Source organism: Daphnia pulex, chromosome 1, assembly GCF_021134715.1.
Source record: "Daphnia pulex isolate KAP4 chromosome 1, ASM2113471v1".
Lineage (NCBI taxonomy): Eukaryota > Metazoa > Arthropoda > Branchiopoda > Diplostraca > Daphniidae > Daphnia > Daphnia pulex.
In genome coordinates, this window is record NC_060017.1 from 2,432,504 (window position 1) to 2,449,406 (window position 16,903).

At 43.2% G+C, this 16,903-nt stretch overlaps 2 protein-coding genes and 1 long non-coding RNA gene across 4 annotated transcripts; 2 read left to right on the forward strand and 1 right to left on the reverse strand.

Moving 5' to 3' along the window:
• The first annotated feature begins 6,990 nt into the window (after positions 1 to 6,990).
• On the forward strand, positions 6,991 to 8,271 carry LOC124200513. Its single transcript, XR_006877335.1, has 3 exons — positions 6,991 to 7,157; positions 7,229 to 7,326; positions 7,394 to 8,271. It is a non-coding gene; the product is annotated as an uncharacterized LOC124200513 (long non-coding RNA).
• LOC124200477 (solute carrier organic anion transporter family member 74D-like) lies at positions 8,215 to 11,616 on the reverse strand. Its single transcript, XM_046596740.1, has 14 exons — positions 11,273 to 11,616; positions 11,005 to 11,184; positions 10,737 to 10,829; positions 10,543 to 10,665; positions 10,344 to 10,484; positions 10,115 to 10,276; positions 9,948 to 10,035; positions 9,739 to 9,815; positions 9,475 to 9,682; positions 9,255 to 9,402; positions 8,966 to 9,180; positions 8,794 to 8,897; positions 8,587 to 8,691; positions 8,215 to 8,515 (listed from the first exon to the last, which is right to left on the reverse strand). The coding sequence occupies exons 1-14, from the start codon at positions 11,493 to 11,495 to the stop codon at positions 8,304 to 8,306; spliced, it is 2,079 nt and encodes a 692-aa protein (XP_046452696.1). The 5' UTR covers positions 11,496 to 11,616; the 3' UTR covers positions 8,215 to 8,303.
• A 2,287-nt stretch (positions 11,617 to 13,903) lies between these two features.
• LOC124200483 (facilitated trehalose transporter Tret1-like) lies at positions 13,904 to 16,627 on the forward strand. 2 transcript variants are annotated; one of them, XM_046596749.1, is made up of 5 exons: positions 13,904 to 14,399; positions 14,486 to 14,692; positions 14,774 to 14,960; positions 15,034 to 15,138; positions 15,245 to 16,627. In XM_046596749.1, the coding sequence occupies exons 1-5, from the start codon at positions 14,070 to 14,072 to the stop codon at positions 16,276 to 16,278; spliced, it is 1,863 nt and encodes a 620-aa protein (XP_046452705.1). In that variant the 5' UTR covers positions 13,904 to 14,069; the 3' UTR covers positions 16,279 to 16,627. The 2 variants fall into 2 exon arrangements, with proteins under 2 accessions (XP_046452705.1, XP_046452712.1); XM_046596756.1 differs by having other exon boundaries at positions 13,904 to 14,387.
• Positions 16,628 to 16,903: the final 276 nt, after the last annotated feature.

Below are 16,903 nucleotides of genomic sequence, written 5' to 3' on the forward strand. Positions count from 1 at the left end.
CGGGGCTTGTTTGAGTGTGTGTCTCTATCTATGTGGAGCTATATAGTTGCGCTTATTGTAAGTCTACATGTTATGTGTGTATTTAAGCCGCGGAAGAACTTTTTAACGGCCAGTAAAACTGCGCTACAATTACAGTGTTTGGCGCTGATGCGCTGTGCTCTCTCTCTCTCTCTCTCATACAACAACAACAAACATTAACTACCACTAGACGACGTTGAGTACACATATAGATGGTCGGGATACACACGTATGTGTGTGTGTATACCCACACTATATGGCACACCATAGAGAGAGCTAGCTCTTTGCTGGCAGTGATGAGTGTAGCCAACAGCGTAACAGCTACAGTCCACGCCCGGGAAAATTATTTCAATGGCCCTTGGTTTCTTTCTTTTCCTATTTCTCAAAGAGACATTTTCATGTGTGTGCGCTAGTTCACCTCAAAATGACTCTCCTAAAAAACATTTTCACGAGAATAGGAGAAGAAGAAGGCGAAGAAGAAAAAAGAAAAAGGGAAAACAACGAAACCAAGTGGACTGTTGAGAACGTCATAAACAGGCCATTGCACACAGCACGTTTTCGGTTCTTCTCAATTCTCATGGCGGGTGCATAATGTTATACTTGTCGGTTGATGATGGGGTTCTTGACGGCGGCAGCGGCGGCTGGCCGGCCAGTTGTGTGGGCGTGTATTTAGTACACACTATACACTAGACATCCAGCAGGGCAGCCAGCAACAGCAGCAGCAGCAGGGCATACAACCTAAACAAATGAGCGAATAAGCTATTCCCAGTCTTGTAACATGATGCGTTATGAGATACTTAAGAACGCTCGGCCCACAGTAATAAACATTCAAGGCAAAAAAACAAAACAAAAATACAAAAAGTCAAATAAATAAGAATGTTAGCTATATAAGGTATACGAACCGCACTCTGATGTGTGCACGTAACTGCTTATTGTTTTCTTTCGGGTAAAATATTTCCCTTCCGCCTTGTGGATGGTTTTCTTGTGGGCATATTTTCACTTGTTCCTTTTGCCCCCGTGAAGAGTATATAGAGAGGGGGGGAACAAAATCGTGAAATGATGAGGGGCGTGGTCGACATGTGCCCAGGAAAAAAAAGGCCTCTCGAAGATGCTGACGTTATACTCTGTGTCTCGCGCGTCTTCATCTATCGTGGCTCGTTGTTTCAAACGAATAAGAGCCGAGACGAGCTCTCCACGTGCGATGGTTCGTCGGTCGTTGTCCGCGTGTTGTCACATTTCGACTTAATGAGCTCGACAAAACGCGACGCCCCTCACCTCCCTCGCAGGCGGAGGCGGTGGCGGCGGCGGAGCAACAGCGACAACATCGAGTTCTCTCCTTTCCACTCATTTCCATCCATTTCACTCGACCCGCTTCTAAAACATTTTCTTCTCTTTTCTTTCTTTTTTTGGGGGGGTTTTTGGTTAATGAACTTTTGTTTAGTTTGTTTCTTGTTCCAGGATTTTTTGGCCGAACCCGAAAAAGTCGGGCCAACCTCATGTAGGAGCCGCACTCGGAAGTTCTTTTGCGCTGTAATCCGGGGCCAGTCGATGATGAGGAGGATGCCGGAAGAAGAAGAAGAAGAAGCGGCGCGCGCTGGTGTACCGCAGACAACAAAACGCCCCTCCCTCATCATGTGGCGCGTACAGAGTCTGTCGGCCGGAGCAGCGGAGGTCATGTTTTCCCCCCATCTACACTCTGCTGTGCTCTACATCTAACGCACTTATTCGGCCGAAAAGAGCTGATGGGCCTCGACTAACGACCTCCAACGAACCCCGCCCATTTCATTCCCAATCGTCCGGCCGGGCCGGGCCTTCTTCTTCTTCTCCCTTTTTGTCTCGACTTGAATATATCAGAGAAGATACAATGCTCTTGTAGATATACCCTACTAGCTCTCTCTCCATTTCTCTTTGTTTCCTCATTATTCTTATTCTTATTTTTCAATGGGCTTTGACTTCCAAATTCAATTCAATGCGGTCAGTGTATGTAGATATGTATAGGGCATAGGGATGGACCTAATAAGAGTTGGGCGGCAGTTGACCGAGACCGACAAAGTTAATTAGTCAGATGGAGTATTCATTTCGACCTCTTTTATAGCCTAAACTAATATCAAATGTTGAATGTATTTTTGGCTTTTGAATTGGAATTGAGAGAATTTTTTTTCTTTCTTTCACTTTCACCTGAATTGAAATGACGTCCGCAAAAATGGAATGGAAATCGCGGTAGCCGGATCGTTTTGTCACCATCCGTGTTCTACATGACGGAGGGGGAGGAGAGAGAGCGGAATAACCGTTGGGATTCATGATGATGTATTTGTTGGTGTTTTGTCTGGATTTATACGTGTTTGTAGTACATGGAAAACTCCTGCCTATATAACGTGTAATAACAATGGAGAGGAGAGAGGGGGGTGTGCATGCGTGGGAGTGCTGGCAACACAGACACACACACGAGCTAGCTCCATTATCTAATATATGTATTATATCTGCTGGTTATTTGTCGATCAAACACGCAGTTGGGTGGGTGCCGATGGGCGGGTGGACCCTACAGTCTGAGCTCCTGGTGGGCTCGTGTTCCTCTCGCACTCACTCACTCACTAATAATAATGATAATAAAATGATGTCGGCAGTTTCGGCAGACCCCCTTGCTCCAGCGCTCTGTGAATATAAACACACCAAAAAGGAAAACATATCTCAACCACCACATGAAAGTCACAGCCATTCAATGAACGAAAAAAAAAACAGCAGCGGAGTTTCAATTCACGTTCAGAGTTTTAACTTGCAGCACCGCAATCATTACATACCAACACGAGAGAAAATGGTGTATTAACGCTGGGAGTCGATTGAGGTACATGAGAGAGCAGCAGCCCCCAAAAATATCCAATCCGGATGGATTCACAACTCGATCAAATGCAATCGCATTTGACTAAATCAATATTTCGATGCCATTTGATCTGACCAAATTTTGAAATTCTTTAAGTTACACGCAATGAGTAAAGATGTATATGTAAGATTTTAGGGAGGATGAAATTGAAGGGAAAAGCAACTACATTTAACAGAGGGTGGCTCATTGCAATGGCGACTGCCCGGCGTTTGAGGGCGGTTGTTTGTTGGAGGTGAGAGAACTAATGGCCACCTTGGCGCCTACTATAAGACAGAAGACCCTTCAGGTTTTTTTGTTTTTCGTTTCCCTCTCATATTATAGCTTCATACAATATTAAAAAGTCCCTCCGTCTCTCTCTCTCCGTAAGCGTCCGTGTACGTATGCTAATAGACCTTGGCGGCGCTCCGGTCCGAAACACAGACGGCCGACGTGATGGCGTACGGTAACAATCGATAGACTCATCGATGTGGTGTTTTCCACCCGCCCGGCAGTATATGGTGTATAGTGTGTGGAACTGCGAAAGACGGAACCAGACAAATTAGGGGATTTTTGGGTAGGTAAAAAGAGCCAAGAAAAGTGTGAAAGGCGCCACATTTATTCGAGAAAATCATCTCTAGGCCGCCCACATTTAACGGGCCTCTTCAACCTTCCCAATTCTGCTTACTTACCACCTATATTGAAGGGCTATTGAATTTTGTAAATGCATTTCGGCTAACGCTATACACCGAATGTAATTAATCTGAATAATGAACTGTTTTCCTTGGTGAAGAAAAGCGCTCGAGATGTGTTGTCTAGTTTTTGGGGCCAGGGGAATAGTATAATCCCCGGAAATGCATGTCCAAAGCCAAACAGAAAATTGAATAGATTTTACGAGAGACCATTAGGACGTGCAATCAAGGTGTGTGTATACATATACGGAGAACAAGGGCACATGGACGGACAAAGTCACAAAAGACCTTTGCATATCTTTGCCTTTACGTGCACAAACTGCGTGTGTATATACTACCTACAGGCTGAACATATGCAGATGGCAAGAGGAGGGAAAAGAGTCGTTTGTGTGACTTTGACTTCCAAAATACTCCTTTCCAACGTCATTAAGAGAGAATATAAGGAGAGCAGCTAGTGTGTGGGTCTCTCTCTCTCTCGCCTATAGCTTCATACACATAGTATATACAGGATGAACCGTGTTTCATTTGAAAGATAGGTCCAGTCGTAAAAATGTCTTCATTTTCCTCAAATTCTCTCTCTCTCTTTTCTCTCAGCTCTTTTTTTGGTCTATTGTCGCTGGATGGAGGAAGCCGCAAGTCCAACCGCGATCTAGTTTCCAGCTGCGAAAATGGAGACATTTGTACAAGACCTGAACAAACGCCGATGAAGGAATAACCAGGGGGGGAACTTATATTCCCAATAGAATGAAACCAACGCACAGCAGAGGGTCCATCGCTTTTAAAAAGGCAATTTGGCAAATTCTCTGGCCCTTCATAATATCGGCGACCACACACTCGAATCCAAATGTTTCCATTCTGAGCCGAAAGTCGCGGTCGGATTTTTCTTCTTTCAGCCAACAAGAGGCGGCCAATTCTATCTGTCATCATGTTGTTGTGTAACGACCAAGTTTGTGCTTATAGTTCATATGTATGGCCAGTATAGTCGTCGGCTCCGGAAGTCATTGGGCCGCCCAACGATGGCCGCATAGGCACACAGAGAAGCTACAAGAAAAAAGGGAAAAAGAAACTGGAAACCGGAAAGCGAGTTTTCCAAAAAGTCTTTTGTCGTATATTCTTTACCCTCTTCCCCATTGTGCGTTGGCTAAAGGCCCCATCAGTCCACATAGGCCTATAGTTGCGCGTGCGCGGCGTCCATCAGTTCCCATTATGTTGGCGCGGACTTTGTCGGAAGTTGCGTGGAACAAGGACTCTGAACTGCTTTGCCCTGGAGAATAAGAAATGCAATATCAATAAAAATCCGGCGAAAAGAGTGCTGGACTTGTGTACAGCAGTATAGAATCAAAGTCAGCACAACTCAGCCGAGCGCTGATCGACTTTGTGAGAGGCTTAAATGTGAATGCGTGTTTTGTCGTCCGGCTCCGCCTGCCGCTGACCATATCTGAAGAGGAGAAGCCTTGCTTTTGTTGTAATATCTTATACACAGAGTCGCTTGTATAACAGACACAAGGCCATCCCCTTCACAGATCGGGTCGGTGCAGTTTGCAGTCCTCTCGTCTTTTCTAGAGGACGAACATTTTTATGATCCATCAATTGAGAGGAAAGGAGAGAAGGGGCTACCGAGTAGCACACTGCTGCTGTGGAGGCACCGCAGACATTAAATACAGGCAATGCACCACCACCATCAGCTTTGCCAAGAAAGTGTATATAGCCAAAGACAAATGACCGAGCAGAAAAGAAGAAGCCCCTCTTGAATGGTGATGATCTTTATGAACATGCTATATAGCCATGAAGAGGGAGACCTGGCCAGCAGAATTTCAGCTCGTCAGTCCTTTTCTATTCTGAAATATTAATAACGTGCGCAGCTAAAAATCCATCCGGGGTTCGAAATATGTCAGCTCGATCTGGACCCAGGGTGTCCATTAGAGCTGTGGGTCTTTAATCTTGAGTCGTTGGAAACATATCAACCAAGAGACTTGTCAGAAACCTGCTGCCATCGGCCATCATTGTGCATCATTAACATTCTTGTTGCTGCTCTAAGAGCAGAGAGATATTCTATATATACCAAATGCGAGCTGCTGCCTGCCAATTGTTTCGTTTTTCATTCACATTCTTGAAATAAGTTTACAATTTCTCACATCACATCGGTGATGAATGATTTGACTAAATTGTCAGCGCACGTCCAAGGTTAGATTGTTCTCTTCAAAATCAGGAATCTATATTTCAAATGGGATTCAATAAAAATGATTTAAATAAAATAAAATAGGAGACTTGAGCGATTGGAGTAAATTACGATGCGTTTTATCTGGGATTCTACTGGCGCGCGCGCCAAGTAAGAGAGAGAGAGAGAAAAAGACTGACTGATTATTGTCCAGTATAGCAGTCAGATTGGCCCACCAATTCACATGGCCGTAAGATTATCTGAATTTAATTGAGCAGCACTGCTACTGGGTGCGCGTAGAGGTGTGTTATTATCGAAGCATCGCGTGATCAGCTCACCACACAGCGCCTATACTTCCCTCCCGTCTCTGTTTCAGACTTTACTGTCTATATAAGCCATTACTGCTGAGTAAGAAAAATCAAAACATTCCAAGTCAAAGATTTTTCTTATTTTCGGTGCGATTATGTTCTTTTCTTCTGTTGCAATGGTTCACCGCTTCGCCAGGAGCGACTATTGAAAAATGTTTTGGGTAATACATGCGTGCAGACTGCAGAGGAATAAGAAATAATAATAATAGAAAAGATAATATTATGTATAATGTACGATCTGTGAGTCATTAAAGCTGCTGATAGTCGGATCTGAGTTTGGTACCTTACGGCAGAATGTCCTTCATCGCTTTTTGTGGAGGTGATTAAATATTCTTTATTTTTTTTGCAGATCTTTAATTTGTGAAAACTTGACATGGAAGTGATCCAAGAGTTTCGAAGTAGTGCATTCTAATGAAGATGCAAAAAATTTGAATTTTGACAGGTGAATAATGAGCTGGCGCTGGCTGACAGGTAATGTATACTCATTCGAATTTGGCCGACACAATATGCGATTTAATGGTCGTCGTTGGATTCCGCGGTGGGGAATTAGAAATTCTAAATTTAAAAAAATTAATGGAATTGCGTCACTTGATTGGAAATTGCCAGGTTTTTATTCCCCAGCTTTAGTTTCTTTTTTCCTGATACTGTAGAGATTTACTTGCGTTTGTGTAGATGAGTTATGAGAGCTTTAAGATAACGCAAGATGAATCAAGATTTAAGTCGCGTTGTTTATTTATTTTTAACGCGATTAATTTGTTTTGAAATTATAGTTTTTTAAAAAACTTAATTTTTTCAACAGTTTGTGCGGTTCAGGTACGGTTTGTATTTCTTCTACTTAATTTTGAAATCAGTCATTAATGACATCTAGCGTCGAACATAAAAACTTAAATGTTTCAATAACAGATGGCGTTGAACCCAAACAACAACACATAAACAATTCAGGATTGAGAGGAGTGGGATCGAGACGAGATCTGATGCCACAATATTACTTGTTATTTAGTTTTCTTGCCTATTTGAATTCGACGAATAAATCGAGAAAATGAGGCTTACAAAGACCAAGAACTGAGGTAAGTAGAAATTGATTAAAACGAATTCTTTTGTTTGACTCATTCTTATCTACCAAAATCTTATCTGACAGGAATCGAGATAGAAGACGTTGGCAAACTGTGCCGGCGGAATCTTCGACTCAGTATGCGTACCAATGATTTACCTGGTTGAAGTTTTGATTGTTATGTGGTAAGATTAACATAGTAAGTTGCACAAAGATGAAAGTAATAATCTGATTTTTCGTAACACGAAATAGGTATTCTTATCGTTGTTATGGCCCCTGTTATTAGTAAAAGAGTTGGATTGATGAGATATGGTGTCATGCTTTTTAGCTTAGCCTATCTATGTCTTTCAATTGCCACAGCCATCTATATATTGGTGTTGCAGAGGAGCTTCACAGTAACTACCATAGCCATCTACTGTTATGTCCAAGTTTGTGCTAACTGGCGAGCAATGTTTGTCAACTCTAATAAGGACTATGGAGTACAATTAGAAGAAGGTTTGGAGCAAGATCCCCAGAATTTTTGTCCAGAGTGCAATATCTTCAAGAACAAGAAATCCCATCATTGCCCTTTGTGTGAATGCTGTGTTTTGCGGCACGACCACCATTGTTTCTTTTTAGGTACCTGCATCGGTTTGAATAACCAGCGTTATTTTGTGATTTTGTGTCTATATACTGGTGTCGGTTCCCTCTACCTCTCCCTTCAAATCTTTCTCACTTCTGATTGGGTTTTTAATCGTTGGTTCAATTACTTGGAGCTGTTCATGCCGTTCGGTTACGCTTTTTCGCTAGCCAGAACCACAACTCTGACGAGCGCATACATGGTGATTGTGTACAATCTGTCGGCGACGATCGGAATGTTTTGCATCTACATGTTTGGACTTCAAGTTCATCTTTTGTCACAAAGCGTCACTTGGCACGAATTTAACTCGAAAACGCACGTTTCCAAAAGTCAACAAATCCTAACTGCATGGTCCAACTTTTCGACCAATTTCGGCCATGGTCTTTTTCACTTTGTAATTCCTGTAGTGTCTGGATTGCTGCCCTATAGCAAGAGCAAATGCTCTCGCGTCAAATCTGATTTAAGAATTTATTAAAACGCAGCAAATAAAACGAACAAGTTTAATAATCGAGTGATCTTGTATGTAAATGAAAATATTCCTCCCTATGCCTCCAACGTTCTGATGAATCCTTCCTCGTTGATGCTGTTTGTCGGTGGCAACGGGCGGGAAGTCAGCATGGGTTGAAGTTCTTTGTTGTTTGCTGAAGCTACCATTCCGTTGTCTCCTGCCTCCACCGGATCTTCCGCGTAGAGATCGAGATTGCGGACGGCAAAGCAGGTGAAAAAATCGAAAATCACCCCAATAACAATCACACCTGTTGGAGACACAAGTGTTAAACTAGTTTTATCAGTCTGTTTCACATTAGCGATAGTTTCTCGGTAGTACCCGCTGTCAGCAGATGTAAGTAAAGTCGCATCTTTTCCTGGTCGTAGATCCAACAATTACCGCGCACACCGCAACTGTCAGTTCGCCATAGAATGCACGCCTGATCTGAAAATCCCCCGTGGTTCAAAAGCAATAATGTTAATTGCACGCGCACTAAATATTTTAGATAGTGGTAATATTTCAAAGATGACTGAATTCGTTGATTACCAATTACGGCTCCGTAGACGATGGGGGCGGGAATGAAAGCAAAAAGGCTAGTTAAGAGATAACCAAGACCTATTGCGAAAGACTTGTCTTCTTGCGGGACGCATCTGAGAAAGTAAACGAAGATAAGGTAAAGTAAACAACAGCTATAACCCAGAAGTAAGTTAACAGCTACCGGAAAGTAATAAGTATGTTGCTAACGCGCCCAAATGAGCTTAGAAACTTGATGATGCCCATGACGGAAATGTAGATTAGGAACATTTGGAAGCAATTGGAAGGGCAATATCCACCGATGGCTTTGCCGTTATACCAAGCACCAGAATCCAACGTCGAGTTTGAAATCTGGGTGGTATTAATCCATTCTTTGATGCAACTGCAGTCGGAAAAAATCTGAAAATTATGTAACAGAGAAATCATTGTCGGTTGCTAAATTAAAAATGGGACGTTTGATTAATGTAAATTACTGTTCGGTCACCAGTGGAGTTCATCGAGGTGCAACCAGCGTGGCAAGCGGAGAAAAAATTGACTTGTCCATCCTCAGAACAGGCCGGGGCGAAACGATTTGCTTGGCAATTGCATTCCTCGTTGCAAGATGTTGTTGGAATGCCCAGCCTATACTCAGAATGAAATGTCAGTTGTTTCTTGACAATTTAGCACAAGGCCAGTCTATTGATGTAAATATACATGGCGTTGCTTCCATTTTCTGCATTTTCTAGACCGTGGATAGGTTTTGAATCGCATCCTAAGAACGCGAATACGACTAGGATTATGATCCAGATGATTCCAACAATGACATCCCATACTTGAAGCTTCCAAGCATGAAATTTAAACTTCGAAATCAGATAGCCAGCCATCAACAGTCCAGTGCACATGAACAAAATGCCAGTGAGCCCTAATATGAACAATAATGATTAATCCAAATTTTATTTGTGTGATAAAGAAATGTACCGTTAACGAGCCCAGACATTGAGGACGACTGCTGGAATTGTGTCTCCATGTACTTGGGCAAGAAGGTAATGTATCCACTTTAAAATTATAATAATGATTATTTTAAATTTTTTCATCGCCCTTATCTTTCAAAATACATAAATTTTAGGTGTTCTGCGTACACTATTACTAGTATATAATGGTTATGGATATGGACACATCACTAATACCTAAGAGCGAATACGAAGAATACGCCAGCACAATTATTGAGAATCAGAATCTTGTTGGTCAACAATCGACGCAATGCAGCCGGAAACTCTAAAGTTTGGATAATAATCAATCAGTACTGTACGAACGTTATCAATTAAAAAACAAACAAACGAACCAAACAATATACCTTTGAATGTTCGCTCCTTGGGTTTATTGGGCTGCTGAGTAGATTTTTGCGCTGCAATTGTCATGAAACCTACAGCAGTAGTTGATTTCTTTGGTAGCCGTCGTGGATAACAAGCCAGCAGCCAGGCAGTGGAAATTTGAATTATGCCAATGATCATGAAGCCTTGAGAAAAATACGGAAACAATATAAATTTCCTACAAATTCAACAGGAAAATGTCGATTAGTTTACCAAGCCACCAAGCGCCAATCCAAGAGGGGTCCCTTGGCTTAAGTGTCGTCGTTTCGCTCAGATTGACGTACAGCCGCATACAGATGGCAGCCAATCCGTATCCAAAGACTGGGCCGATCAACCGAAGACTTGACATGAGTCCTATAGAGAAACGTGGAGGTTCATTTCAAAAATAATCTGGGTACAAAGTACAACTTACCAATGAGCATTGGAGTTTGCTTTCGCTTTACATTGTCGTCCAGGTACGTGATTCCAAGGATAGAGAACAGGGTTGTACCGATACCAGAAACAAATTGTGACATGAAGATGTAAATCATTGGACCTGTTGAACGTGTACAAAGAGCGTTAAAAAAAGCGTTGCTTGAACATAAAGTAATTCTATCTCGGTTTTACCGATGGGTGCCGTTTCGTCACAACTATCTTCCGGGTTCATGGTGGGCATGACTGAATCCGTTGATGTTGAGCAAACATCAAAACTTCTTGTCACTAATTGCATATTAAAAGATGTAAAACAAATCATAATCAACAGCTGGTCGAATAGTACGCCGGGTAAACATTAATTTTCCCACAGTTATGTAATCAATAATCAGTTATTGATTACAAAACACTTTGACCCGTAAGCTTTGGTGCCTAGTGATACGCTACAATACTACGGTACTACCGTTAGTGGCTGTTGCGAATTGGCCGTAAACGAAATGAGGAACAACCACGATAATTGAAGCGACACCCGAGAAGACGACTCCCAATGCCGCCAATCGAGGCCTGTGTCCATGCCCGCCAAAGTACGTCAGCACGAGCGAGAGCAAGATCTGGCTCACCTCATTCCCCGACAACAGAATACCTGTAAGAAGCAAGTCAAAGAATCAGTGTTCGTTATATAATGCACGAGAGTATGGTTTCACATGAGCTGCATCACTGTTGCAAATTACCTGTGGTTTGGCTTTTGAGTTTGAACTGTTTCTCGAGCGTGGTCAATGTAGCGATGGAATAGCTGAAAAACATGGCTTGAAAAAGTCCTAGGAAGCTGTATGTCAACAGGTAAGATTTCTTGTTGGCATATCCTTGAAGCCATTTCCCCTGGAAAGGACCAAGTCCACACTGAGTGTCTTTCTCATCTTCTTCCAACTTATTCTTATTCTTGACTTTGCCCATTCTGGACGGATTGTGAGTTTTTTTAAAGAACTAGACTAGAGTAGATGAAGCGAATAAATGCACAACTTGACTAGAGAAAATGAATCGGCCAACTACCATAAATCTGGACAATGTTGGAAGGATTTTTTTTTGTATTATCTAAACAATCCAACCAGCGAAGGCCTAAGTGTCGTATCTCAACACCATATCTACATTGAGACGGGCCATACATCATAGGTCGGCCCCAAACTGATTAGACTCTGAAGCTTATCGCCGTCCATCGATGTGGGCAAATAGCCTATCAAGCACGGATGCGCACATATCGATAAATGTCGTCTCATGGGAGCTGGGATCAGGCGCCATTTCAGGCTCCCATCTCAAGAGCTTCTGTGGCCCAAATCCGAATGTCAGTTCTCTGATATGGTTGTTGGGTCGTCGCCCGGCGTAAAACCTTTTCAAACTCCAAATTATTACATTCCAAAGTGCGATAAGCTTGAAAAAGTAAGAGCGCAAAGATAATAACGTGACGAAATAATGGATGGCAAGAAAACAATTCCAAACAATTGGACAAATTGTTTGCGCTTGACTTAGTCGCAAAGCTGTTACATCATGACCGATACGGCACATATCTTTGATAAGAAATGCCCCGTCGGCTGCAAACGCGCCAAAAGAAAACATGCTCATCATGACTTTGAAAAATGTCGAAGATCCTACTGCCCCCGTTCAGCCTCGACTTACCACCAGTAAATTTGTGGTCGAATTTGTTGAACAGAAGTGTAAAAAGACGACAATTTGTAAAATGAGTGGACACATTAGAACGCCATTCGTTAATTAAGAGACAACCGACGACAGATAAGGGAAGAATGAACCCCGTTGTGAAACGAATAGCATTTGGTAACGCGCTCCGTACATGCGCTGTCGTCTAAGCTATTCAACCGGGAGAAACATCTGTCGCAAAGACCAAACACGAACAACAAAATATGGGCGTCTAGAAATAGACTTGGGCATTTCAGCCCTCGATCCGCTACACGCACATTAAAAAACACCTTCGAGATTTAGATATATTTGCCGCTAGTCTGTCATTTTATTCTTTATACATTTTTCCCCCCGTCACGAAGTCAAGTATTCTCTTTCGAAAAAAAAAAACATCTACCGTTCATTCTCATTAATTCAAATCGTTCGTACGCATACGCGGCAGACGGAACACGGAAGGGAAACAATACAATATGCATCAGCAATAATTTCGTTGAGTTCACACTTCTTAAAGAAAAAGGGCAAAAAATTGGTCGTCTTCCTCTTGAAACACTAATCGAAAATCAAAATGAACATGTTTCACCATCAGGTAAAACGTTGGTCTACCGCGACATTGCGGTTTCATTAGAAAGGAGTGGATGAAGAAAGAACACGAAGAAAAAAGACAAAAAACAAAAAAAAACAGAACTTCCATTTGCTGTCATTCCTCTTTCGATTTAAAGCGTAAATTTACACTCGTGAGAAAAGCCCACCAACGTCATGCGGTTTTTTTTTTACTAAAATAGTCTCGATTGTTTCACGCGGAAGCCAGAGATTTATTTGGTAACACTGCAGTGACACTTGGCCGACTTGAGCGTTTTGAACAAACAGACACTGAGCGAAGAAAAGCTGCCGCGCTGATAACACGTGTATAGTTGGCGGACGATAAACGAGGACGACAACATGCCTTGCTCCGTTATAATTGTAAAAATGAACAGGCGTCTACCGTAATAAGATGAAGTAACAGCGTGATCCGCTACTTGACCCAATGGCGTTGCACCTCGGGGTGTCCCTTCAACAGGAGTACGTGAAAAAAATCAAACATAAGCATCTCTCATTCTTTCGAACAAAAGAGCTGAAGTTACGGTTAAGAGCCTTTACGCCGATAGACACGCGGAGCATCAGGTATTTTCCAAAGTCAGCAGTCACGGATGCAGAATTTCCATTTCCTTCGCTGAAGGCTAGAAAGAACGTCTAGGAATGTATACCAGTTGAAATCTAAACTTATTGATTAAGCTTGAAATTCCACCGATGATTGCTCCTCTTCCGGCACTGGAATTTCCCGACCCTACAGTAATTAATGGAACGAAAAAATTGACCGTCATTCAATGAAAAAGAAGACACTATAAGCCAGATGCAAGACGAATGCGACTCGGAAAATATGTCATTTGCAACAAGATGTCGTACACGGCTGTTAAACGGCATCACGGAACATTTAATTGTGTACCTAGTTGTGTGCCGACTGACTATAAATGTGCAAAAAGGAAAGAAAGAAATTTAAAAAACACATATGGAGCTCGAGTGCTTGGCACTGTAGGTAATAGTACCGTTGCGCTCTGCTAGTCGCCCGTATGTGTATAGCGGAACACAAGCACATCATCCCCCCCCCCCCCCCCCAAAAAAAAAATAAGAAGCCAGCGTCCGCCGGAGTCCGGATCAGTTCTGTCGCTGAATCGGACCCGACCGCTCCACAACAAGATGGTGGGCCTAGGAAACGTTTAAAGTTCTACCAACGGGGGAAAAAGAGTGCTTGTGTCTGTGTTTGTGTCATCTAAATTTTTGATAGAAAAGGGAACTGTGCGAATGAAGAGCCCTAGACAGAACGCATACGTTCCGGGCGTCCGGAATAATTATCACGGACGGCACACCTTGGAGCGCATATATCGGCGGATTGCTGCATCCAACGTCGTTGGGACTTTGACATCACGGGTGGCCAAGAAAAGTCATGGGAGTCGAAGGAGTAGCCAAGCAGGGAGTAGAGGTGCTCGGTCAGCAGCCAGTTCGATCCATCAGGACCATCCGCAAGGTGGAGTTTTACAGAAACGAAGCCATCATCTGTCACAACAGCGACTGGAAAGGGCGAGGTCTCGGAGAAAAGCCAGAGAACGACAGCTTCAAAAAGTAGTGGAAAATGTAGATATTATCTCACTTGATTTTCCAGTTATGCTGGGAAATCGTATTATTTCTTATACGAGTCCAATTTTGTTATTCTTGGATAGGTTTGGGAGAACGACGAGTTATCCTCTGGATCGGAAGAAGTGTTGAGGAACTCAAACGACTCACTGAACACTCCATCAGTGAGCGAAGAGATAAGTACCGATGACTCTCTTGGGCATTTAAACATGAGCGGACACGGGAAATCCAGAAAATCCAGCCACAAGGAGGCACCTCAACATGGTTGTCTGCCAACTGGTTACATGCCACAAGTAAAAAAAAAAATCCTAAGTCATTCTTCAGCCAATGTAAATTAACTTGTATTTAAAACCTTGTTTGTATGGACTCTATAGCTCATGTGTACGGCAATACTCTCATTGGGTAATTTGAATATCGGCTTCATTTTGGCATATCACAGCCTGGCGCCTGCCAACCATCTGCCGCCCAACAGTCCCAATTGGGCTGCACCTTGGATCTTGAATCTCTTCAATTTGGGGGGATTGTTAGGCGCCTTACTTTCTTCACTAGCCTTAAATAAAGGTAATTAACTGATTTTCACAAAATAACCGGTTTGCTAACATCACGTTGTCGTCGATTGGTTTTGCACTTAAAGGCAGGAAAAGGCCGTTGATGGTTACCGTCTTGATTCTGATAGTCTCGTGGCTGCTGGTTATTTTATCTCAGAACTCTTCAATGATCTTCGGCGCCCGTCTTATCGGTAAAAAAACCCGCTATAAATGAAAAAAAAGAACAAGCCGGCCCAATACGTGGCAGCAAACGAGTTTTGATGTGTTTTCTAATGACGTAAACTTCTTCTCACACAGGAGGGATCGCTGCGGGAATCATAACGGTGGTCAATCAAATTTATATAGCCGAATTGGCCTCTCCTCGACACCGTGGAAGTCTGGGCGTCTTGCCCACCTGTTTCGGACTTGTTGGTACACTCATCTGCTTCGGCTTGTCTTACGCCGTTTCTTGGCGAGACATTTCCATCACCGGAGTCGCACTTACCGGCCCTTACCTCCTTCTGTTGCTCTTCTACCTGCCCGACTCGCCGCGCTACCTGCTGAGGCAAGGGAAAATCCCTTCAGCGGCTGCCGGCCTTAAACGTCTCGGTGTAAAGGACCAACTGTCCGACATGCGCGATGGTTACGATCTACTCAAATTGAGCGGACATGACGGCGGTTTGTTGAAAAAACCCTTTATGTTACCCGTCACCATTGCCGGTGGTCTGATGTTCTTCAGCCAATTTTCGGGAGTCGATAGCGTCTTGACTTATGCGGCCGAACGGTTCCGCGACCAGTCCAACTTCCCCATGGTGGTCCTCTACGGCGTTCAATTGATCACGGGGCTCATCTGTTTTGGTACCGTGGACCGTAAAGGTCGCAAGTGGTTGCTGCTGGTTTCGGCGGCCACTTCGGCCCTATCTATGCTTTCGCTCGGCTTGTACGTCCTGTGCGAGGATATCGGCGTACTGGGCCAAACAGACTTGCGCTGGATACCCGTCAGTTGCGTGATTGTCTATTGCGGAGCATTCGCACTCGGACTCGGGCCGATTCCGTGGCTCATTCTTGGCGAATTGTTACCAATCAGAAGCCAAGGAACCGCAGCGGCCATTACGGCTGGCCTCTTTTGGGGCCCTTCGTTAGTGGTTACGATGAGTTTCGGCGACATGCAGAACGCCATGTACTTGTCGGGAACTTTCTGGTTTTACACGATTTTCTGTCTGTTTGGCTACCTGTTTGTTCTCCTGGTGGTGCCCGATATCCGGCCGGAGGCGACGCTGGAACAAATCCAAATTTTCTTCATGACAAGCGACAAAAGAGAACACGATCAGTGGAGTTTTGCCGTCGCCTGAAGCGTTCGCGACATGCACCGAAATTGCTTAATACCCACCTTCAATCGTAGCTGTTATCTACCAAGGACGGCGGTTAATATTAAAGAAAAGCAACTGCGATCAACCCCGGAAGACACAGCCAGCAATTGATATGCAACCGGTATACCTAATACTGTATGCGCAAACATAAAAGGAATTATCACCACAATACGTCTCCGTACCTCACATAATCCCTCCTACAATAATCACATCGTTGTAATATCGTAACGAATAAATATTATACTGTGCCAGATGGTGAGCTGTACATGACACAGACGCTGTAATATAATAAAAAAAAGATGCTTATTAAAAAATATATTGTTTAAAAATACCGCTGCTCCTTTAGTGCGTACACCATAAAAAGAGACAGTCTGTCGATTTGGGCTGGCGGAGACAAGAAGGTTAGAGCTACCATCGATTGTTAGATTGTACAACAGGTCTATTAAACATCGGCGCTTTTGTGGAGACATTCCGTTTTCTCCTGCTATTGAACAAAAAAAAAATAAAATAAAATAACGATAGACAGAATGGAGGAGAAGAAGAAGAAGAGATAAGACGGTATCAGCATGCGAGCACGGTCCATTATTTGGTTGTCGTGTCGGATTGT

What these genes read in the sequence shown, in the direction of transcription:
- LOC124200477 (XM_046596740.1), bottom strand. Translation starts at nt 11,495, where the DNA reads ATGGGCAAAGTCAAGAATAAGAATAAGTTGGAAGAAGATGAGAAAGAC. An exon ending in ACTCAAAAGCCAAACCACAG is followed by an intron (nt 11,185 to 11,272) that starts GTAATTTGCAAC and finishes TGCTTCTTACAG; the next exon opens with GTATTCTGTTGTCGGGGAAT. An exon ending in AACATACTTATTACTTTCCG is followed by an intron (nt 8,898 to 8,965) that starts GTAGCTGTTAAC and finishes TTACTTTCTCAG; the next exon opens with ATGCGTCCCGCAAGAAGACA.
- LOC124200483 (XM_046596749.1), top strand. Translation starts at nt 14,070, where the DNA reads ATGAAGAGCCCTAGACAGAACGCATACGTTCCGGGCGTCCGGAATAAT. An exon ending in CAACTGGTTACATGCCACAA is followed by an intron (nt 14,693 to 14,773) that starts GTAAAAAAAAAA and finishes TGGACTCTATAG; the next exon opens with CTCATGTGTACGGCAATACT. An exon ending in CTTCGGCGCCCGTCTTATCG is followed by an intron (nt 15,139 to 15,244) that starts GTAAAAAAACCC and finishes CTTCTCACACAG; the next exon opens with GAGGGATCGCTGCGGGAATC.